At 62.3% G+C, this 22,743-nt stretch overlaps 3 protein-coding genes across 3 annotated transcripts in view; 2 read left to right on the top strand and 1 right to left on the bottom strand.

The window, feature by feature from the left end:
• Positions 1-2,729: 2,729 nt before the first annotated feature.
• The window catches only part of TSPEAR (thrombospondin type laminin G domain and EAR repeats), a gene marked incomplete at both ends in the record, with an annotated part of 172,471 nt that continues 152,457 nt past the window's right edge, over positions 2,730-22,743 (top strand). Inside the window, one exon of the mRNA XM_081301996.1 lies at positions 2,730-2,814. Coding sequence (XP_081158122.1) covers positions 2,730-2,814 — 85 coding nt within the window. The remainder of the gene's footprint in view (positions 2,815-22,743) is intronic.
• Positions 8,071-8,934, bottom strand: LOC308653095 (uncharacterized protein; the record flags this gene model as incomplete). Its single annotated transcript, XM_081301506.1, has 1 exon — positions 8,071-8,934. The coding sequence occupies one exon, from the start codon at positions 8,932-8,934 to the stop codon at positions 8,071-8,073; it is 864 nt and encodes a 287-aa protein (XP_081157632.1).
• On the top strand, positions 21,654-21,974 carry LOC308653102 (uncharacterized protein; the record flags this gene model as incomplete). Its single annotated transcript, XM_081301518.1, has 1 exon — positions 21,654-21,974. One exon carries the CDS (start codon positions 21,654-21,656, stop codon positions 21,972-21,974), a length of 321 nt encoding a protein of 106 aa, XP_081157644.1.

Genomic DNA, 22,743 nt, shown 5'->3' with positions numbered 1-22,743 from the left:
AACTACCATTTCCAAATTTTCCTCCCCCTCTCTCTTCCTGGTTCTTGGAGAAAGCGCCATTCCCTGTCTGGACGAGTGACCTTCAGAGCTGTCTTAGGGACCGTTCCTGAGTAATGCCTGTTCCCAGTGTCAGACACCCTCCTTCCTTCACTCATCTGGTTTCCTTGAAGCAGACCAGGCAGGGAGGCCCGCGGGGGCGGCTGGTCAGCAGGGTGTCTCTGGGGATTCTCGGGAGGTCCTGTTTGTCCATTGGAGGTGGAGTGGCAGAACTGGGATGGGTTGCCAGTCCCTCCTGCGAGACCTGGGAGTCCCGTCTTGGAGCGCCTGCAGACACTGTGGGTGAAGCTCAGCACCTCACAAACAGCTCTGGCGCAGACACCCAGCAGGGACAGCCAGTTCTCTGTGCCACGTTGCTCTTGGTAGCCTCTTGGGACACCTCTGCAAGTCTTTCGTGTGTACTGTGTGGGGAAACGGCTTCCATGGCCAACCAAGAGGGAGAAAATTGGGGTCACGAAGCATAGAGGGGCTCTCCTTGTTGCCCATGCTCTGCGCCCCACACGCGTGAGCTGAGCCTGGTGTCCCAGGGAGGGAGGTGGAGTCTTTACTCTGGCTGCACATTCGGAGCTGGCATGCCCTGGGACCTGCTTGAAGAAACGCTGCTGCGTGTGCCTCACACCTGTCACCTGACGATGAGGATGGACTCCGTGTAGGTCCCTGGAGACTCGAATGGCAGGGAGAGGTTGGTGCAGAGGGCTCAGTGACGTGTGCACAGGCAGCTGCCCCGTGTCTGGGCATCATTCTGCAGTTTTGCCATGAGCCCTGGTCCCACCAGGCAGCTCCTGCCAGTCTGTTAACAGTGTTGCTGGTGTTGCCAGATCAATGTGATAGAAGGAAAATCTCCCTGAGGAACCGGAAGATCCTCAACTCTTCAATCAGGATGTTTAAAAGGAACACAATTTTATGTTATCAACAGTTCAGGGGTTCAGAGGTCAGAGGTGGCCTGGGGAGCTTGGCAGAATCAGGCAACTTGGCCTGGGTCTATGGCCAGCACAGGTGCCGCCTGCTGGTCTTGCAGGAGGAGTCACCTCCCCACCCCACCTGGGCGAGGTCAGAGGCCTGGGAGGGGCCCTGGCCCAGAACAAAGTGCTCTCGACTTCAGAAGAGAAGGGCTGGTTCTCTGTGAGAGCCTCTTGGCCACAGGGCAGGCCATCCTCAGTGAATGAGGGCCAGAGGAAGGCATCTGTGTGCAGCCGCACCTGTGCAGGTGCCCTGTCCCTCACCGGCTGGGGCCCGGGGTGGGAGAGGCCGCCCAAGGCTCACCTGGGCCCAGGGAGGGGAGCCCTGTGTGGTGGGAACGTTTCAGCTTTTGTCTGAGTTACTGAACCCGGTGGCCCTTAGACCAAGGGTGTGCACGTGGGTGAGTTTCAGTGGAGCAGGCGAGAAAAGGGAGGCAGGAGGCTGACAGACTCCAAGCCCAGGGCTGTCCTGTGCCCTGGGAGGGAGCCTCAGGACTCTGAGTGTCTGCTCCTCCGCCGCCCTCCCTCCTCTGTGATGCCTTCACTCTGTCCCTCCCTCCCTCTCTGTCTCCCTAATCACAGGGTCCTGCTCTTTGTAAACACCTAAGGACGCAGTCTGCCAAGGCCTGTGGCCCCGGGCTTTCCTTCTGCTACCCTGGGAGGAGAGTGTGGTTTTAGGGGCTGAGCGAGGTCCCTGCTGAACCAGGGGAAGCTGTCACCATCCACATGGACTGGCTGGGGGCCTCCCAGGCCATCCTGCGTGTTAGAGGTGCGTGCCCTCAGGTACTGTGGTGTGGACCGGGCAGGGGCCAGTTTCCTTTTAAAGCATATCCTATTTAGTAGCTACCCACCCAGAGCAGCAGGGCAGTGAGCTGAGAGGTCAGGGCAGCTCTGAGAGGTCAGACTGGCTTTGAGGCCATGACCCCGCTGTGCCTGCCCCGCAGGCCTCTCGCCCCCTTTCCTCAGGAGCAGTTCCCTTTAAGGACCGACTTCCCTCCACAGGGAAATTCCTGAAACCGACAGTTGACAAACCCACACACCCTCCGGAGGGCTGGGCACCAGATAAAAGCCCTCTGCGGAGCCCAGCCCCTCCTGGGGACTGTGCGGGACCCAGCAGAGCGCCAGGACCAGCCACAGCATCCCGGAGCCCAGCAGAGTGGGGACCTGTCTCAGAGACCCCCAGCAGAGCGTGGGACCTGGTCTGAGTTGCTGGCAGAGTTCAGGGACCTGCTGGGATTCCGCAGAGCAGGAGCCTGCCCAGGTCGCCTGCACGCACGTCCTGAAGGCTGGGAGCCTGCAGCCGGGGAAAACTGGTTTTCTACGGTTTTTCTGGTTTGTGCTCAGCTCCCTGCTGAAGGATCTATTTCTGTCTTTCCTTTGGGGAAATGCAGATTTGCCAATGACTAATCACCACCCTGCTGAGATGTTATCAGCTGTCACCTGCACGGCACGACCCAAACCCATCAGGGAAATGAAGAGCTAAACCCGGCTGCAGCCCCGACCTGCCGGGCCGCCTGCCTGCTGCAGAGCAACTAAGTTTCTCCACCACTGCCAGGGCCACCTCTGGCTCCCTGCAGCCTGCTGGCATGTGGCCATTGCAGTGACCACCCCAAGAGCCCACGGCTGCCTGGAAGGGCTGACTGGGGCGTCTGCGGAGCTGCCTCCCTGCAGGCTGGCTGGAGCCCTGGATGGAGCACGGGACCTGAGCCCCTCATGTCTGCCTTGCTGACACTGTGTGTGGTTCTCCTGCCCCTGGCCACCCCTGGCCGTGGCGCCCAGCGTCGGGAGCCCTGCACAGGTAAGACAGGAGTGGATGTGGGGTGGGCGCCTCCGTGGAGCTGGAGGGATGTCTGGTAGTACCTCACCTTCTAACCCGAGACAAGGTCACCGGATGTCCGAGGACGCTGACACCCTGGAGACAGGGCTGGCGGGAGGAGCCCAGGGAAGATGAAAGGCAGCGGGAGGAGGGAGCTCCTCACTGCTGCAGGGCGGGACGCGTTTCAAAGAGGTAGCAGCAGCACCAGCCTCTCACATGTGCCTGCCTGCTTGGCCTCCCGGGGAAGGCCGTACACCTGCTTTAGGAATGAAGTGGCAGCAGCCCTGGCAGGCCTCGGGACGGGGACACCGCAGCCTGCACTTGGCAGAGCCCAGCGCTGCCACTGGGCCTGGTTCTGTCCCCACCTGAACAAGAAACGTGAAATGCAGGCACCGTCCCAAACACCCACGCCTGAGCCAAGAGCTCCCTCCTGGGGGTTCAGCTTCCCTGTGTGCAGAGCCAAGAGCACCCGGGCGGCCCTGCCAGGCCTGCAGGACTCTGTTCATCCCCGTGGACACCTGTCTGGGCTCTCTGATGACCACAGCATCCAGGGGCCATTCCAGGATCCTCACCAGGGGAGTGCTGTCAGGCCAGAGGCGTAGAGCAGGGGACAGGGCCTGGTGTGCGAATCCTGCTAGGGGCAGTGCATTTGTGACAAGAGCAGGCTGTGGTGGAGCCCAGGGAGGCCAGGGGCTGGGCCAGGGTGGCCGTGTGTGTCTGTGAGTAGTTCACCCTTGGTGGCCTGGAAGAGTCTCGTCTCCTCCTCATGCAGGTTGTGGCCTCTGCTCTCAGGCCACTTGCTTCCCTGTGGCAGGACCAGGGTTTGACCCCTGTGACCCAAGTCTGGAACACTGACCTGCATGGGTAGTGGGCACAGGGTCCAGAAAGGGCCCCAGCTCTCAGGAATAGCTGGAAGTGACCATGCCAGCTGCTAGGTGGTGGACCGGGCATGAACAGGCCCAGGGGCACTGACAGAGTGTCACTGTGGTATCAGGGACAGACAGAAGCCCCCATTCCAGGGCTCCAAGTATCTGCACCTGCCCACAGTGGCTGCCTCAAACAGGGCCCCGGGTCCCATCGGCTCTCCATCACGCAGAGTCCCCGGGCTGCCAGTCATCCAAGGCTGAGCGCCAGCCTCTCTCCCTGCCCCATGCAGGGACCAACGCGTCCAGGCCCAGCCTCGGAGGGACCCTGTGCAGTGCCCAGCTGTAGCCATGGTGCACGGCCGTCCTCCCTGGTGGGGATGAGTCACAAACGTGTCTTTTCACGTTCCCTCTGTGCTGGGAACAGAATCAACTGCATAATAATAATAAAGGTTATTTATAAAGCCCGCCCCTGCTCCCCGGGAGGTTTGCTTCAGAGAGTTACAAGATGACCCAGTTATAAGTACTGTGGACCAGGGAGGAAAGACAAACGCCAAGCCAATGACATGGGGCTACTTGGGAACGCTCCCAGGAGACCGTCATCATGGCCCGTGAGGGTTTCAAATAGATTTGAAAGGTCACTTTGCCACGTTCGATCTTGAAAAGCACTGAGCTTATGCCGGGACCCTGTGTGTGCTCTGCGGCCCGGGTTCCAAGGTGGTGGCCCAAGTCTGTGACCATGTGTGCTGTGGAGCCGGTGGCAGATGTGCAGGTCGCCGGTCGCCATGGAGCTCCGGGGTGTGCGTCCTCTGGTGCCCACGCCCCTCTCTGGAGCTGGGGAAGGGGCTGCAGCTGCACTCCCACCCCTTCCCTCCTCTCTCTTTGCTCTTGATGGCCGTGCTTCTTAGTGTTTGGTTTGCAAATAAGGTGACTGTCAGGCTGTGGGAACCTGCAGGCTGGGGTTTCCAGGTGTCCCCAACCCAGTGGGCAGCAGAGGGAAGATGCGTCCAGTCCTGCACCTCAGGGAGCCTCAACGGTCAGATTGGTGCTGTTGGGGGGCCTGAGAGGCCCTAGATGGGAGGGACCAAAGCCCGTGGCTCCAGGAGTTCCCTTTGAGTGTTGGGGTGGAAAGAGGGTGTGCCAGTTATCCAGGAGGCCTGGCACTGAAAGGCCCCTTGCTGGACATGGGCAGCCTCCTCTGCCCAGTTTTGGGCCAGGGGCCTGGAAAGGGAGCCACAGGCAGGGGCAGGCGGGTTGAGGTCAGACTGGGCCTGCATTTCCCAAGGCGCTGCTCCAGCCTCCTCTGCCAGGGCCCACCTCTGTAGCTCCTCCCTGCAGTTCTTCCCCTGACCTGTCCTTGGGACTGCCCGGCAGGAAGGTGGGTGCTGGAGGAGTAAGTCCCGAGAGTCCTGGTCCCTGGGCAGGTCACCAGGGAGGTTCCAGGAAGACCCCGAGCCAAGGACGCCCTCTTTCGGCCAAGCATACCTTAGGCCATTCGAGTACTTCAAAGGATTTGCGGCTGGGCAGCCTGTGAGTCCTCACCAGCTGGTGGCCTGTCCACACTGTTCCCTCTGCTCGGACCAGTGAGGTGGGGTTTGGGACCAGCCCCACCGGGCCCTGTGGCTTTGGGTTGGCCCTGGAAGGACACACACAGAGGGACACCCAGTGCCCACAGGGGGAGGCTAGGCAGTGCAGGAGGGACTGCTGTCCTCTCCAGGTTTCCCCAGCGGGTGGAGGGCTGGCCCTCAGTCGCGGTCACTTAGAGCTCCCGGGAGTCCTTGGCGATCTGAGGCAGGCTGTCCAATCTACCTGGCACCTCTGCGGAGGCTCAGAGACTCGGCCCTGGGCCCCAGGAGCCGGGCTGGCCCTTCACCGCTGCTCCAAGCACGGAAAAGGCCCCGACCGTCACAGCGCGGCTGGGAGGAGCTCGGCCTGCGGAGTCTGGGGACGACTGGGGACGTGGCCTTCCGCTGTGACCCTCCCGCCCGAGCCTCGCACTCCGCCTGAGGACTCCTGTCCGGCCCGCAGCGGGCGCCCCAGCCCGTACCCCTCGGGTCCTCTCCCTGCTCCTTTCCGGAGTCGTGCGTCCAGTCCTCTGAGGGGCGGGCGGGGGCCTATGTTCACCGCTCGCCTTCCGTCCCACTCCTCGCTTTGGCCCCAGGCGGGACTTGGTGGGGGCTCTGGTGAATCTGGTCTCGGGGCGTCTCAGCTGTGTCTGGGGTTCTGCCCCTGGAAGTGGACGAGGAGGAGGAGAACGGCCAGCCCCACCTCCGCGTGGGTCTGCAGTCCAAGGCCCCTGGTCCCGCCTGACGGCGGGCTCCTTCTCTGCGCAGCGGGTGGAGTCCGCTGGAGGACCGCGTGCGGAGCCGCCGGGCGCGGGGTGTGCACTGCCGGGCGCAGCAGAGCGGTCTGTGCCAGCCCGCGTCGTGCCAGTGCGTGTGGATGCGCCCGCGCGCGCGCGCCCAGGAAAGCCCGGCGCAGCCTGGCGCTTAGCGGGGGTCCCTGGCTCTCCCCGGGGGGCTGCGTTCTTTCGGAGCTGTGTGTGGGGGGGCGTCCCTGTGCCCCTCCCGACCTCCGGACGCCTCCCTCCGCTCCTGGGGACAAGCCAGGGAAGGGTCCCAGAGACGGGGGACAACCTGCGCTTGTACCTAGAAGAACAGGACACAGCTGCGGGCTGGCCTGTGGTCCACCCGGGGTGTCCTGTCGGTACTGGGGCCTCCACGCCCTCGTTGGGCACCGTCCAGGACGGAAGTGGAACTCGGGGGCACAGATCTGGGATTGGGAACCCTGCGTCTTTGTGGTCCTAACAGCTCTAGGGTCGGACAAGAGGCGACTGTACCCAAAGCTGGCAGGCTGCTGCTCACTCCGCAGACCTGACTCAGCTCGAGCCTGCGCCCCCCGGGTGGTCAGCGCCTTGATGGAGAAGCTTTGGGAAACTGCCTGCATCACAGCCACCCGGTTCCATGCGTTTCAGGAACGTGTTTCTGAGAAGGTCCCTGTGTGTCCCAGGCGGCAGGCTCAGGGTCACCAGGCCAGTGGGGGCCTGGGTGGAGGTGCTAAGGCCCCTGTCCAGACCGACAGGCTGGCCGGGGACTGACTTCTCCCACCGTCTGATATGTGGGGTCCTCCAGGAGAGTGGAAGGGGAGGACAAGGTCCCCAGCAGCGATCTGAGGCCACAGCTCAGAGTGTGGGAGGAGGGTCCTGGTTTGTCTGCACAAGTCTAGTCTTTGGGGGCCCTCCCTTTCAGAGTGGCCTCCTGGGGACCCCAGGTTTTGAGCGGGTGCCATTGGAAAAGCTGCCTCGTGCCCCCCCACCCCCCCTCCGGTCAAACTGTTCAGGGTCAGGTGATCTCTTAAACCTGCTCACAGGGACTTGGGGGACATCTGTCTGGACTTCTGGACCTCCTAGGTGTTAGCCCAGGCCAGCCCACTCCTCCCACCACCGCAGAGTGGGGGTAAGAGCTAGAGGGTGCCCTGTGGGTGGGAGCAGGAGTGGAGCCCCAGGAGGCTCCTGAGGATTGGGGGAGGGGCAGGCATGGGCCTTAGGACTCTGGACCTGGGCAGGCCCACTACACTGGCCCCGAGGGGACTCTCCAAGGGAAGCAAGCCTGCTTCAGACCCCAGAGGCCTCCTGCCCTCTGACACCCTGGGCTGGACCTGGACCATGCAGGGTGGGACCCCTTGCTCTTCATGGGCACAGATTGTGACCGTGAGAGATGCTGGGGTTAAGAGGGACGGAGGGCCTCCTTGCAAGTGGCTGAAGGCAGTGTGTGGGCTTCAGCCGGACCCCAGGAAACCCTGCCCAGCCTCCCCCTGCCCTTCAGTGTCCTTGAACTGACCATGGCTATGCAGACTGGAGGCGGCCACTGGCTAGCCGGCTACCAGAGAAATTGCTGCGCGTACCCTGAGCTCAGCCCTGGGAGCGGAGGGTCGGCTGGGCCCTGGGATCTGGCACTGCCGCAGGTGTCCCAGGCCTGGCTCCCCTGGAGGATGCTGGAGCCAAGGTGGTGTTAGCCGGAGAAAGAGTGGACCGTCACACAGGGAGAGGGACACATGGAGGCTGCCAAGGTCCTTTATTAATTTCAGAGCAAGATGTTCAGGGGGAGGGAGGATGAGCTACTAGGAGGGGAGGGGGGCTGCGTGCCCAGGAGGGACTCCCACAGCCGCAGGGCTCTCGGTACGCCTCCCACTTAGCGGGCGGCTGTCTCACCCTCATCTGGACCTGACATGAGGCAGCAGCCCGACAGCCAAGGCTGACCTGAAGTCATGGGACCGTCACGCTGAGGTGGGCACCAGGGTGGTCCTGGGTTGAATCTCAAAGGCCGAGGAGAGGCCAGGGTGGGGCCTGAGCCCACTGGCCTGGGGACATGGCTGGTCAGCAGCAGGACTTCTGGCCCAAGGAGACACCACAGCAGGCCGGGCGGGAGCAGGTGGGGCGGCAGAGCAGGGACACGCAGGAGGCCGGGCGGCAGCAGCTAGGCTGGCAGGAGGAGGCACAGCAGGAGGAGACGGGCACGCAGCAGGCGGGCCTGCACACGGGGCGGCAGAGCAGGGACACGCAGGAGGAGGGTCTGTAGCAGCAGACGGGCTTGCAGCAGACGGGCACGCAGCAGGACGGCTGGCAGGGGGAGGAGCTGCAGCAGTCAGACTGGCAGCTAGACTGCTGGCAGCAGGAGGAGGAGGCTCCAGAGCAGACGGGCACACAGCACACGGGCTTGCAGCAGACAGGCTTGCAGCAGAGGGACACACAGCAGGACGGCTGGCAGGGGGAGGAAGAGCAGCAAGAGGGCTCACAGCTAGACTGCTGGCAGCAGGAGGAGGAAGCCTCAGAGCAGAGGGGCACACAGCACTCGGGCTTGCAGCACACAGGCTTGCAGCAGAGGGACACACAGCAGGAAGGCTGGCAGGGGGAGCAGCTGCAGCAATCAGACTGGCAGCTAGACTGCTGGCAGCAGGAGGGGGTGCAGGAGCTGGTGCAGACTGATTGGCAGCAGGGTCTGGACACACAGCTCACTGGGGTGCAGAGGAGGGTCAGGCAAGGGGCTGGGGCGCAGCAGCTGGGCTGGCAGCAGCTGGGCTGACAGCAGCTGGGGGCGCAGCAGGGGGGCTCGCAGCAGCTCTCTGGGCAGTCATCCACCTGCCAGGAGGAGTCGGGGCAGGAATCGCAGGAGCCGGGCTGGCAGACGCGGCTGCCATAGCTCAGGTCGCTGGAGCAGACGGACATGGTGGAGGCGGCCATGGTGGGTGTGCTGGAGGGGGTGGGTGGGTGTGTGTGAGTGTGTGTGAGTGAGGAGCTGGACTACTGGGCTTTTATACCCGTCTGCGTGGCGTGTTGTCCCAAAGGAGGCTCCTTAGTGTTGCTCTTTCCGTGTTGGTGTTGGGGCTGGTTGGGGACAGCCCTCATTAGGGCTGGCTTACTTTCCTGGGAGTTGCCACCCAGCTCGTAAAAGTGAGGGCTGCACACGGACCTGGCTGGCTGGCCGGCCCTGGTGAGAGCCCCCGGGGGGAGGGGCACCAGGCAGGAGCGTGGCATGGTGAGTGGGTGGGCTCTCTGCTGGCCTTGGGCCGATGACTGGCCGGGCACTGTGTGAGAGCCCCTCCCTGGGCATGTGCCCCTTTCTTTGCCCCCCCACCCCCCCGGCCTGCAGAGACGGAGGGTGGCGCTCCAGAGCTGTCCTGCCCCACTGTGGCTCTGACAGAAGCGCGCCGCCCGGGAGACGGGTGGCCCGTGCACTCTTCCTTGGGCAACTGGACATCTTGGCCTTGGTGGCGAGTTGCGTTTGTGGCAGGGACGTGGGAGCCATGTCTGGCTGGACAGTGGCCACTGTGCCGTGAGTCCCTGCTCTCGCTGCACCTCGGCTCTGGCTTTGGTGGCCGCCACGAGGCTCTGCCTGGGCAGGTTAGGGTGGGGCCCCGCTCCTGGCAGCCTTGGGACCCTCCTGCGTCTTCTGTCCTCCTGACCACTGCCTGTGTCCTGGGGCTGAGCCCAAGAGCCATGTCCACATGCCTGCGGACGCCTGGGTGGGGGTCCAGGAAACAGTGGCTAAATGAGTCAGGGTGTCCACTCTCCAGGAGGACGCCTCGGGCTGGAGAGATGGGCAGGTGATGTCCAAATGAGCAACGGCTGGGTCCAGAGGTAATGGCCCCACTGCTGTGGGCCTGCGGTGAGGCAGAGCATCCAGGGGGTGTGGGGCCGGGGGCCGCTCGGCTCAGGGCACCAGGAAGCAGGGGCGAGGAGGGACAGGGAAAGAAGTGAGTGGGTGGGCCTCTTCCACCCGTGCCCCCAGCCTGTAGTGTGGTCTCCCAGTCGTCCACTCGGCTGCCAGGGCCCTGGTGCTCCAGTGGCTCTCTGAATGCGGCTCCGGGTTGGGGGACAGACCTGCACTCGGGAGCCGTTGGGGACATTCCTAATCAAGTGCAGCAACTGCTGTGGACCGTGTGTTTAGGGGGGCCAGGGTGGGGGCTTTAGAGGGCTCAGCGAGGAGCGTTGGTGATCCCGGCTGCCGGCCCTGTGACCAGGTGCCCTCCGCGTAGGCTGGACGGGCCGTTGTGGGAGACGCTGTGAAGAGGGCTTCTCTGTGTGGGGTGGTGGCCTGGGCAGCGGGCGGGCAGGCTGTGGCCCTCAGGTTTGGCGACGGCTGGGCAGACTCCCTTTCAGGTCTGAGAGCACTCACGTCGCTGTGTCAGGCTGCCTGGGCCTGGGTTGGGCAGAGCTGGCCACCCTGGGCGGTCAGGGAGGCTCCATGGGCCTGGGAAGGGGCACAGGTGGGCAGTGGAGATGCCAGGTCCTGGGAGGCAGGAAACCAGCTGCACCGGGGAGCTGGGGGCCGGGGACTGGGCACCCATGCCCTGGAGGTTGGCGGCCTCAGGGGCAGCGCTCGTTTTACGATGGTTTTAATTTTGTCGGAGTGAAATTTGAAGGGCTTGTGTTTGCTGTCCGCAGCGGATCACACACAGCAAACACCCGGTGCTGACAGGTCTCGCTGTGTGCGGGGGCTATTCTGGGCAGGTTGATAAGTATCCTCAACCTTGTGGGCTTGAGATGGTGCTGTCATGATCCCAGATGGGGAGCCCCAAAGCCCACACGAGCCAGCAGAGGGGCCTCAGGGGAGTCCTGTGGGCCTTGTCCTTAACTGTCAGGCTCCGCTGTCCCAGAGGACTTGGAGTGGACAGCCCCTGGGTGCCGGAGGCCTGCTTGGAAGGCAGAGCTGCTTCCTTCTGCACAAGAGAACTGGGGTTGAGTGACCGTAGGCAGGGGAGGGCCTTGCTGGACAGGCCGAGCTCAGAGCCAGGGAGTTGCCCGGGAGGCTGCGGGACTTCCTGGAAGCCGACTTCAAGGTGTGGAGAGGAGCTGGGGGCGTGGCACTGGGGGAGCCCGTGTCCACAGGCAGAGGTGTGAGAGGTCCGGTCAGTGGCAGGCTGTGAGCGGCTCTCCAGATGAAAAGCCTGACTTGGGTTTGGATGTCTGCATGTAGAGTGACTCTGCTGCATACACGGGCACAGCTCCAGGGCCAGGGCTGTAGGACGCAGGCCGCTGGACACCTGGGGAGCCTGGCAGGTGGGCACAGCAGAGGCCGGTCCGGGGTGAGGACAGGCCCTGTGGCTCTGTCCTGCTGTGGGTGTCCTGCTGGACCCCAGTGCCGCCCTATCTCCACCCTCGGGGAGAAACAGAAGAAGAGCGGCTGTGCAGGCCATGGTGGGGGGCAGTCTGCGGGGCGCTGCCCAAGGGGCAGCGCTGTCCAGTCCAGCAGGAAGGGGTGCAGGCAGGAGAAGCGTGTGAGTGCCCGGGGGCTTGGTGGGTGGATGGAGGGGCCTGTCACCCTTTTATTTGGGTACTGGTGACTGCAGAGGCCAGAGGACTTGGGACACCTAGGGAGGCAGCCAGAGGGTTCCAGAGAGGTCAGACACTCCTCAAAGGCGGGCAGGAGGGGTCAGTGGGAGGCCCAGCCCTGGAACTTGGACCAGCACACAGGGGACAGGAGAGACGGGAGTGTGGCAGCGTGATGGGGTCAGCACACAGGGGATCAGGCAGAGGCGCAGGGAGAGGGTGAGAGGGTGGGGACAGCCTGGGGCCCTTGTGTTTGGTGATGGCATCTGGGGACGGTGGAGGCCTCCCAGCTGGCCAGGTGGCAGGGCCAGGGTGCATGTGTGGCGGGCAGTGTTGAGGACCTGGTCCATTTGTGCTGCTGTGACAAGACACCAAGGAACGGCTCTTTATGTCCACAGTTCTGGGGTCTGGGGAGCACTGGCCCAAGGTGGTGTGGGTCTGGGGACTGTTCTGTCCTAAGGTGGTGCCCCTTGCTGTGTCCCCACAAGATGAGGGGTGGAAGGCAGAAGCCCCCCAGCTCCTACATGAAAGGCAGAGAACTCGGGACTTAATCCCCCTGTCAGACTCCCCTGTCACACCCGACGGAGGGGCAGGTCTCCATGTGCATTTTGGAAAGGATGCGTTCAAACTGACTGCTGGCCAGTTTCAGCACTGAGGACAGGGCGTGCTGGTCCCCGAGAGGCCACTGTCCTGTGCTGAGAGGACAGAGGCAGACTCAGCCTCTCCAAAGGACCCACGGTCCTCAGGGTGGGGAAGCCACCATGCAGGTCACTGTACAGAGGACAAAGCTGGACGTGGGCGTAGCGAGACTCACTCGGCCTGCATTGGGCTGGACAGGCAGGGCCCGGCCGGCTCCGGGTGGAGGAGGAGGACCTGGGGCCCAGGAGGTCAGGGAAGCAGAGAGCAGAGGAGGTGAAGGCATGGTCAGGTGAGGAGCTGCAGGGGCTTGCCTCCTGCCCTCGTGAGGTGAGGCCCCAGCCTCCCATGGAGACTGCGCCAGGCCCCACCCTCCTGATGGTGGCACCCAAAGGGCATGGCCAGGTCCTGGAGGAAGCCAGTCCTGGGACACAGCCTGGCCGTCGGGGGCCATGGGGTCAGCTCTGGTCTCTCCGTGTTCAACAGCAGGGACACGGGTGGTGCTCAGGGGTCGCTGAGTGGGAAGGTGGGCAGCTCGGTGGCCTGTCCGCAGAGGAGCCCAGAGACAGGCCTCATCTCCCCCTTGGGGTGAGGATTTCGATGTGGCCTCCGAGCCCCCTCATTCCCTGGTGCCCCTCGACACGGCGCACGGGAGGTGCCCAGCCAGCGAGGCCACTCCCCTCACCTGTAGGCAAAGCCACCTCCTGGTCGGGGCCGGTGGCTGCAGGGTCTCAAAAGCCGTGCGCACGTGGTGACCACTGTTTTATCAGGCCACAGGTCACTGCTTTGTCCTCACTGTCTGGGCGTCTTTGTTGTACTGACTCTCTATGACGATGGCCAGTGGGACCATTTACACCCTGAGAACTGTGTGCGGGCTGGTGACACCGCGCAGCTGCAGAGCGCGGGCTTTTGCGCGGCCCGGGTCCCCCTCGACCCCAGCACCTCGCAAACACCGTGGTGCGACACAGTGAACGAGAGTGACCTCTGCATCAGTGTTTCAGGGTGGAGTTCAGCGATGTGATGTGGCCTTCTCCCCCATAAACCCTCCCTCCTCACTGTTCCCTGCCTGCCCAGGCCCCCCGGTCTGCGCCCTGCTCCTCTGAAGATGCCATCGCAGCTCTTTCATGCAGGTGGACTCCCACCTTTGTCCTTTGGTGGCCCTGCCTGCCACAGCAGGTGCCAGGGCTTCTTTCATGTTCATGGCTGAATACTCTTCCAACGCGCAGCTGTACCTCGCGGTGTCAACCCATTCATCCATCTGCCGATGCAGTCGCTCATTTCTACCCTTTGGCGATGGTGAATGGTGCTGCAAAAGACACTGGCATCCAGTGATCGGATTGAGACTCTGTAGAGAGTTTCTTTAAGGTACCCCCCACTTCCTGGGGGCACAGCTGCTGGCTTGTTTGGCCATGCTGTGGTTACACTTTTTTGGGGTGCTGGGGATTGAACCAAGGGGTGCTCAACCTCTGAGCCACATCCCCAGCCCTTTCTATTTTTTTATTTTGAGACGGGGCTCTCACTAAGTTACTTAGGGCCCCAATGCATTGCTGGCCTTGAACTTTCCGTCCTCCTGCCTCAGCCTCCTGAGCTGCTAGGATTGCAATGTGCACAGGCACCCACTGTGCCTGGCTGGTTTTCTTAAAAAGGCAGCTGTAGCTGGGGTGTGGCGGCATCTCACAGAGGTTTTGGTTTGCTTTCCCCAGGGACCACCAGCAAGGAGTGTGCTTGTGGACATTTGCGTGTCTATGGGTGAGACGTCCACTTGTGCTCTGCCTGCTTTAGTCCAGTGTTAGATTCGGTCATGTGTTAGATTTACCAAAGCTTTCTACATGGGCTGAGCGGGTCTTTTAATCCAGGGACGTGGGATGTCTTTCCATTTATCAGGTCTTCTTTAATTCTTTTAAAAATATTTGTTTTGGTTGTTTAGATGGATATTTCTTTGGAAGGATACAATACCATTAATCAATCGCTTTTATGAGGTGCTGAGGACCCGACCCAGGGCCTCACACACGTTAGGCCAGCGCTCTGCCACCAAGTCCCAGCCCCAGCCTGTTCCTTGATTCTTTAGCATCATTCTGTAGCTATCAATGTGCAGATCTTGTCTGTTGGTCAGGTTGGTCCCTAGGTGCTCTCTCCTTTTCAACGCCATTGCAAATGGAGCGTTTTTTTTTTTTTTTCTTAATTTCCTTTTTGGGTCGTTCAGTGCTCGTGTACAGAAACACGTTCATGTTAGGTCCCGAGACGTAAAGGATCAGTGGCTCTCGGGGGCGTCTCTGGGAGTTTCTCGGTGCTGCCCGTGTCTCTGCAGTAGAGGGCTTTCTTCCTCTGATTCTGGCTTGTTCTGCTTCTTGTGTGCTCCTGGTCTGGGGGGTCCAGTTCTTCCCAGTCGGTGTGAGGCTAGTGGCAGTTCCTAAATGCCCTCCATACGTTCAGGAAGCTCCTCCCCGTCTTGCTGATCTTCTTAGTGTTCTCTTTGTCTTTTCCGCCAGGTGTTAGATCTCGTCAAAGCCTTTCCGCGTGGGCTGAGAGGGCCACCTGTTTTCCCCTTCAGTCTGGTAGCTTGGTGCGTGGCCTGGGTTGATCTTTTTGGGCGGACAAACCCCACTCAGTCATGGCGGGGGATACTCTGAATGCGGGTTGGCTTCGGCTAGTATGGGGCTGGGCCCTTCGCGTCCGTGTTCATAAGGCACATGGCCGTGATTCTCTCTCTGTCTTGTTTGGCTTCGGTGTCAGGGGACTGCTGTCCTGACGGGCGAGCTCGGGAGAGTTTGAGAGGCTTTGCTGTAGTTCTTTAAATTCTGGTTGATTCCCCGTAATGCAGCTGGGTTTTTGGACGCTGTTTTAATCTTACTGGTCGTAGCTCTGCTGAGACTCTGTTTCTTTTTGGTCAGTTTGGGGATTTGTGTGTTTGTGGACTTTCATTTCATGTGGGTCCTCTCGTCTGTTGGTGTGACTTGTTCTTGCCGTTCTCTTGTACCTTGTTATTTCTCTGAGCAAGTCCTACATGGGTTCTGACCCAACTGTGTGCTGGTCTCTTGAGATCCGACTGCGGCTTCACGGCCCTCTTGATGCTGCTCTCTTTGCCCCTTGTCTCGTCCACTTTCTAGAAAGTGCTTCCTTTATCTGCCTCTGGGTCTGCCCTGCTCCTCTCCTGCTTCCTGGAGGTGAAGCTGGGCTCGGATCTGAGACGTTCACAGTCCTGTCCCCCGAGCGCTGTCCCCCCCCCCCCAGCACTCTCCGCGCTGCCTTTCCAGCCCTCCTGGGGCCCGCGCCCCGCGGCTGACAAGCTCCTCTGCCCGATGTGATTTCTTGGAGATCCTCCCAGGCTTGGTTGGTGGCCTGTGTGTGCTCTGTCCCGTGTCCCCTGCACACTGAGCAGGGTGCGGCTTGGTCGCTGTTGGTGGAGTGACCGACACGAGCCCCTCTGAGTCCTTGGCTGAGAGCGAGCACGGTCCTGTTTGCTTCTTGACCTTCTGTCCCAAGTTCTGACAGTCGTTGAAGATGGAGAGTCAGACCCCCGGCCCTGGGGCGCTGTCTCCATTCTGGGCTGGGTCCGTCTGTCCTGGGGCTTGCTGAACGGAGCTCGTGTGCTTAGGACTCTTCCACCCGAGGGTCCAGTCTTCTGCATGCACCGTCCTCTGGTGTGTGTGTGTGTGTGTGTAGCTCACCAACGGGGCGAGCACGACCTTGGTGTGTGTCCTTTGGTTGGGTGTGTGTCTTGCTTTCTGAAAAGCGAGTCTACCTCAGAGCACATCAGCTTAGGGAGCGGCTGGGCCTGGCACCGTGAGAACGACCCCCGCGACCCCCGCGTTGGAGCCGGGGTGCCCCCAGGTCCCCCCAGGTCACCCCCGTCCCAGTGGTGTCCAAGCAGTGTCCACAGGGTCTCGAGGCTCGGGGAGAGGGACTCAGAGAGACCAGGTTTTAGAACTGTGTCTGTTGGATGCCACCAGGAGAGGAGGTGGACGAAGAGGCCTGTGTGCTTCGTACTCGACCCAGGACAGAGTCAGCTGGACGTCCTGGTCACCTGCCCTACTGAGGAAGTGCCGCCCGGCCTGCTGCCCGTCAGCTGCTCCTGCGTGTCCTGCTCAGCCGTTGGCTTCGGCTTGGGAGTTACCGCCAGTGTGTGGCCTTCAGTGAGGCTGAGTCTGGGCGGCCTGGGACTTGTTCTCTGCAGGTGACTTGTTTGTTCTCTGGGGGTGTCTGGCACCCTGCGTCCTGGGCGTCTGCGGTCAGCACAAGGCATAGCTAGGCCCTTCCTCGGCTTTCCCAGCTCGGGAGCCCTTCCCGCCCGGGTGCCTTCAGCTCTTCTGCTGCCACCACCCACGGATCCCCCTTATCTGCTGCACCGTCTCTCTTAGGGACCCTGCAATTCAGAGGTACGGCCTTTGGACTGACCATTGATGATATTTTCTGTTCTCTCATATGCTGTATTTTTTTTTTTTTTTTTTGGATTGAACCCAGGGTCCCTTAACCACTGGCTCACATCCCCAGTCCTTTTCTATATTTTATTTAGAGACAGGGTCTCACCGAGTTGCTCAGGGCCTTGCTAGTTGCTGAGACTGGCTTTGACCTCGCGATCCCCCGGCCTCGGCCTCCCCAGCCGATGGGATCAAGGCGTGGGCCACTCTATGCGGCATTTTCTTGATGTTTAGCTCGAACGTGGAAGGATTTCTCCACCTCATCCTCCAGGTCTCTATTTTGAGAGCCCACATGTGACTCCATTGCAACAAACCCCGCTTTTACGTGCCCTTATAATGCACTGGGGTGAAGAAAGGAGAAGGGAGGCCGCTCGACAGAGCTGGTGGACGGGAGGGCGTCCTGGGGACGAGGTGGGCTGAGCTGTGTGCAGACGTGGCACAGGGAACCCTGTACTGAGTGACTGTGATGTGCCGGTGGACACGAGCTAAGAACCCCAGGTGTGGCCGTGCCTGCCTGTGACCCAGCGACTCAGGAGGCTGAGGCAGGAGGACCTAGCAAGGCCCTCGGTCATTTAGTGAGACCGTCTTAAAATAAAAAATGAAAAGAGGGGCCGGGATGTAGCTCAGTGCTAGGGCACCCTGGTCACCCCAGCATCGCCCCCCTCTCCAGAAAGTCTAAAGAATCCAAAGATGCTCAGTGTCCACGGGTGATCTTTCTAACCACTCATCTTTAAAGCATCTTGTCTTTTCTTTTTTGAATGGCGAGACTTCTTTCCCTGAATCTCGAGTGTGTTTGGGTCTAGATGGTTCCTCTGTTCCTGGGACGCTCTTCCCGGCCCGGGGGGTTGTGTGGCTCCTGATCTTTGCCTTTTCATGCTGTGGACATACCCGCGCTGGGCGAGGGTGCAGTGGCCCTGGGCTCTCTGGTCCCCTGTGTATGGTGGTCCATTTTCTGATAGGCTCAGGCAGGTGGGGCAGGTGACATGAGCTCTGTGAGGTCTGTGGCTTGTCCACTGTTGGGCTTCCTGTGGAATAGGTGAGAGGAGGTGGACAACAGAACTGGGCATTGTGTCCAGGATGCCCGCGGCCCAGGTGAGGTGCCCGCTCCATCCTGGAGATGAGCGCTGTGCCTCCTGGTGGGCGTGGGCTATCGGGCACCTTGTCGTGGGGGCCTGCCAGGTGGTGCCAGGTGCAGAGCCGGTTCCCCTCCCACATGGCCCCTGCTCCTGCTGAGGGGGCAGGGCGGCTGGAGCTCTGACGGGGGCAGCGCTCAGCTCTTGTGCTCCCCACTGCTTCCTGCCACAGGCCTCTTCCTGGCCACGTCCCCTCCTGGGAGCGGGTCTTGGGGGCTGTGGCAGGGACAGTGGGCTCAGCCCCCGGGCTGCGGGGGACGTCGGACTGTCTCAGCGGTGGCTTCTCATGGCCAGTGCTGCTTTTGGGTGTTCGGTGGACTCACCTTGTCTGCCTGCAGGCTGGACACCTGGTTCTCCGAGTGTCCCCAGCCCCTGACTGCAGCCCAGTTCTCTCTGAACAGTGGGCTGCCACTGCCCGGCTCACTGTTGTGACCTGTCAAGAGCAGCATTCCATGTGCCTTCTAGTTTCAGTAAAGCATTTTACTGTTTTTCTACTTAGCTACTTTTATTTTCCTGTATTTTTGTTTTTGTTTAGTTATAAAATATTTTAAACACAGCAAAGTTGGGAGACTTAACTGGTGAGTATCGCCCGGGGAACGCTGGTTTCATACTGCGCACTGGGCTCTCCACCAGATGACCCCAGCAGCCACCTTGGCCAGTGCACATCGATGCATTTCAGGGTCAGTGCAAACACAGCAGCTTCCCCGGGCCTTCAGCCAGGGCGCGAGCCAGGGCCCAGTCCTCCTGTTTCTGTGTGTGAGATCAGTGGACGCACTGGACGCCTGGCCTGACCCTCTCTGCAGACCCTCCTGACCCAGCAGTTTCCTGGCCTCACAGCCTGCTGGCCAGGGCTGCAGCCACACCTGGTGCCCGCTGTGGGCTGGCTGTGGCCGACTTAGGACATGCCCTTCCGCTGGGCAGGAGGCCCCTACCTGTCCTGCTGGCCCCGATCCAGTCTCTGGGGCCACGGGCCATGGGCCTCTTTTTGGTGTGAAAGCTCTTCCCACAACGGACAGTGGCCACCGAGCCTCCCAGGCTCCTCCTCCTCCACCTCCCTCAGCTTCCAGGCTCCACAAGAGCCCTGGACAGAGGTCCCAGGGTGCCACCAGGGGACGGAGGTGCCCTTGGACTCAACAACCTGCATCCACTCCCTCCAGAGGGGCCCTGAGCCCAGGCCCCTCGCCCTGGCAGTGGCTGTCAGAGAGACCCGCGGGGTAGGACCTGCGGCCAGCACAGGACAGGACGGCACAGGACCACGAGGAAGCGCTCGGGGAAGGAAGACCAACCTGAGCTGAGGAGCAGATGGCCTCATTGCCTATGGGTGACTGAGATTCAGGGATCGGGACCAGGACACCATTGCCACAGGGGACGTGGTCCGTCACAGACGTGGGACTAAGTGGAGGAATCTGGACAAAGAGAAAGTCCTGGGTGGTCACCAGGGGAGAGGTGGTCCTCACAGAATCAGCAGCAGGAGGGGGTGCTGCAGGGGACGGGCCTGCAGACCAGGGTGGGCAGGAGGGCTGGCGGCACACAGAGGGTGGGCAGCTCAGGGAACGCAGCAGGCCCCCTGGCAGGGGCCAGTAGGAGGACGGGGCCCAGCACAGGGAGGCAGGACAGGCTGGGGCAGCCCAAGGAGCAGCTGGTGTGGCCGAATGAGGCCGACGCCCTGTCCCCGGACGGCTTCCTGCTCTGCCCACTCTGCTGACCTCCCTCTGCTCCCTCAGTCCAGGAAGCCCTTTCTCAGCTGCAGGCGCCCGAGACGCAGCTGGCTGTGTGCTTTCTGAACTCGGAGGCTGGTTATCTGGAGGCCGACTGTGGAGGCCAGGGGATGCCACCTCATAGGTTCCCAAGGTCCCCCACTGCAGATGCCCTGTCTGGTGTCCCCACAGCACAGCACGCTCCTCGCCCCAGGGCCCTGCTAAGATCCTCCATGTCACAGACATGTCATCCTTGCCTGTGACGGACAGTGACCCACAGTCTGTTTGCTCGTCTGAATTCTTGTCCCCTGTCCTTCTGACTGGGTGACCGCTGCTGCCATCTTCGAGCTCAGGGCCCCTCCACGATGTGAGGCCCGTCTGGGTGAAGTTGCGTGTCGGCTGCTGAACTTTTCTGGGATTCCTATTTCATAAGCGTCACTCTCCCTGGAGTCCCTGCTCACGCGGCAGCAGCTCTCCGCTGGCCTCTCCCCTGTGGCAGCTGCTGCTCCCTGGTGCCCGTCTGAGTGCTCTGGGGACTATGTTCCTGGTCCTCTTTCCCGTCTGGTCATTGGGACTGAATCGTGGGGGTCCCAGGCTGCACTCCAGCCTCTGGGTTCTGACTGCTGGTCCTGGCCTGGGAGACGGCGTGCAGTGGGCCGTGTGGCCCTCTAACCCAAGGGTCTCCATGTCCACCTGCTTCCAAGGAAGTCCTGATGTGGGTTGGCTTGGGCTTCGCTCGGCTGGCGGTCGATCTCCCCAGGCCCTGGGCCGGGGTGTGGCCGCAGCTGGACGCTGTGGGCGTCCACTGTCCACCCTGCTGCACCTCCTCCTGGTGGCCTTCCCCAGCAGTTGCGGCCCACCCCTCCACAGGTTCCAGGCGTCTCCTGGGCCCCTGTGCGCCTGCTCCACGGCTGGGCCCCTCTGCTCAGGTCCTGGGCTTCTGCTGTCCCCCTGCTGCCCGCCCTGTGCAGAGGGCCAGGGCTTTCATGTTTTGCTCGCTGCTGATGGCGTGGCAGCTGGGACAGTGGCCGCAGCCTTGGGAGCATGGCCTGCGCTGCTGTGGCTGCTCGCCGCGGTGGCTGTCTCCCGCCCGGTCTCTGGGGCACAGTTAGTGGAGCGCTCTGCTGGCCGCCGGCCATCTAGGTGCCCAGTGGCCTTCCAGAGTAGCTCCTGTCTGTCCCAGCGGGTCCTGGTCCAGGCAGCAGAGGCTGAGGAGGCGCGGGGAGACCCTCACTCGGCTTCCGTGTGGACCCAGTGGAGAGGGGCTGACGGGGGTCGCGGTCGGCCAGGGCTGAGGCTTCAGAGCCGCGGAGGCAACCCCCGTCCATGGCGGCTGTCCTGGAACGTCTTCCACCACGGGGCAGGGGCTTCGTGCTGGGCTCCCGGTGCTGTGGGAGGAGCGGGCAGAGCGGGCAGGACGGGCAGGACGGGCCTGCCGAGCTGCCAGAGGACCACGCAGGGGCCAGGAGTGAGCCTGCTCACATGCCTGTCGGGCCCACGCGTGTGCGCTGGTGTGCGGGCTGCAGGCCCCGCGCCGTGCAGGCCTGGGAAATGGCCTCAGGGGCCACTGCGAACCCACCCTGCATCCCCCCCAGGGTCTCCCCCAAGCCCTTTGGAGGCGCCAGCTCTGCGCCATGTTCCAGGGCCTGCTCGCTGTTGGGGGAGGAGAAGGTGACCCAGGGACTGGAGTGGACGGAGGAGGACGCAGGAGGCGGCCTGTGCAGTGTGCACGGCCCAGGGGAGAGCCTGGGCAGGGCACAGCTGCCCACCTGCTGTGTCCCTCCTTCCCTCGGCTCTACAAGGACAGAGCCATTGGGAGGACAGGAGAGATACCCCGATGGGAGGCCCCGTCCCCCTGATGGGCACAGGGGCACCGCCACGTCCACCACCCACCCTTCCCCTCCTGGCCCAGGATGGTCTCCAAGCCTCTCTTCCTGTCCTCTGCTCTCTGGCCCCTCCCTGGGTCTGGGAATCTCACAGAAGCAGCTCAGGACACCAGAGCCAGCGAGGCCCCGGGCAGTTCCCAGTGTGCAGAGCTCCAGGAAGGGGCCCTTAGTCACGAGGCCAAGCAGAGCAGCCACAGCTACAGCAGCCATGTGAGCGTGGCCCAGGCAGAGGAAGCAAGCCAGGAAGACCCGGCTGAGCTTCCGTGTTGCCCGGACGCCCGGCCAGCATATAAGGGCTGCCAGGGGAGGAGGCGCCAGACCTCACCACCTCCTCCCCAGCACCAGCCAGCCTCAGCCACCATGTGCCACACCAGCTGCTCCTCAGGCTGCCAGCCGGCCTGCTGCCTGCCCAGCCCCTGCCAGGCGACCTGCTGCGTGCCCGTGAGCTGCAGGCCCACTGTGTGTGTGCCCGTGAGGTGCCAGGTGGCCTGCTGTGCGCCCGTGAGCTGCAGGCCCATCGTGTGTGTGGCCCCCTCCTGCCAGTCCTCCGTGTGCCTTCCCGTGAGCTGCCATCCTTCCGTGTGTGTGGCCCCCTGCTGCCAGTCCTCGGGGTGCTGCCAGCCCCCCTGCTCCCCCCTCCTCTGCAGACCCGTCTCCTGTAGCACCCCCGCCTGCTGCTGACCACACGGCCACAGACCAGCTGCTCCCAGGGCAGGCGGCCACCCCTGCACCCTGCCAGCACTGGGGACGGTGGAAAGCACGGCCAGTGGCCCCTCTGCACTGGGGGAGAGTGCGGGAGGACGGTGCTGATGCTCCTGCCCTGGGTGTCCCCGGGCAGTCCTGGCCCCAGGGGCCTTCTCTAAGCCCACGTGAGCTAATAAACCAGCCTCCCTGCTGCTCCCCGTCTCCGTGTATTTCCAAATTCTTTCCTCAAAGGTGCAGAACAAGGGTAAGGGCAGTGGCCACTCCCCCAAAGAGCCTTCGTCCCATTGGCTGAGCTGACGAGGAGGGTCCCTGGTGGGGGAGAGACCTGAATCTGTGTCCCACCCCCTTCCTGAAGCTCACTGAGGGTGGGGGACGGTGGAAAAACCCCTCTCCCCTGAGGGGTGGGTGGGAAACAGGCCTAAAGGACCCTCCAACAGAGGGCAAGCCACCTCCTCTGCCCACCAAAGCAAAGCAGGGCTGCTCTCTGGAGGAGGGGCAGGAAGTCTGAGAAGGCGCCTCACTGGGGATCAGGGCTGATGTCACGTGCAGGGCAACCCTGCCGTCCCCAGTTGGGTTTGTAAAATCAATCATTCAAAGTTGCCCTGGGCCAGCCCAGACCCAAGGCGGTGGGCGTCAGGCAACCCAGCAGTTAGGCGAGTGGGGTGGCCCCTCCTTGGGGAGACAGCTGGTCCTGGCCAGACGCTGGCACAAAGTCTGGGAAAACAAGCTCCAGATAAAACCTGCC

This window comes from Spermophilus citellus (genome assembly GCF_964194105.1).
Source record: "Spermophilus citellus genome assembly, chromosome: 7".
Lineage (NCBI taxonomy): Eukaryota > Metazoa > Chordata > Mammalia > Rodentia > Sciuridae > Spermophilus > Spermophilus citellus.
Note: the sequence above shows the minus strand (reverse complement) of the source record. Positions and strands in the feature narration are given on the sequence as shown.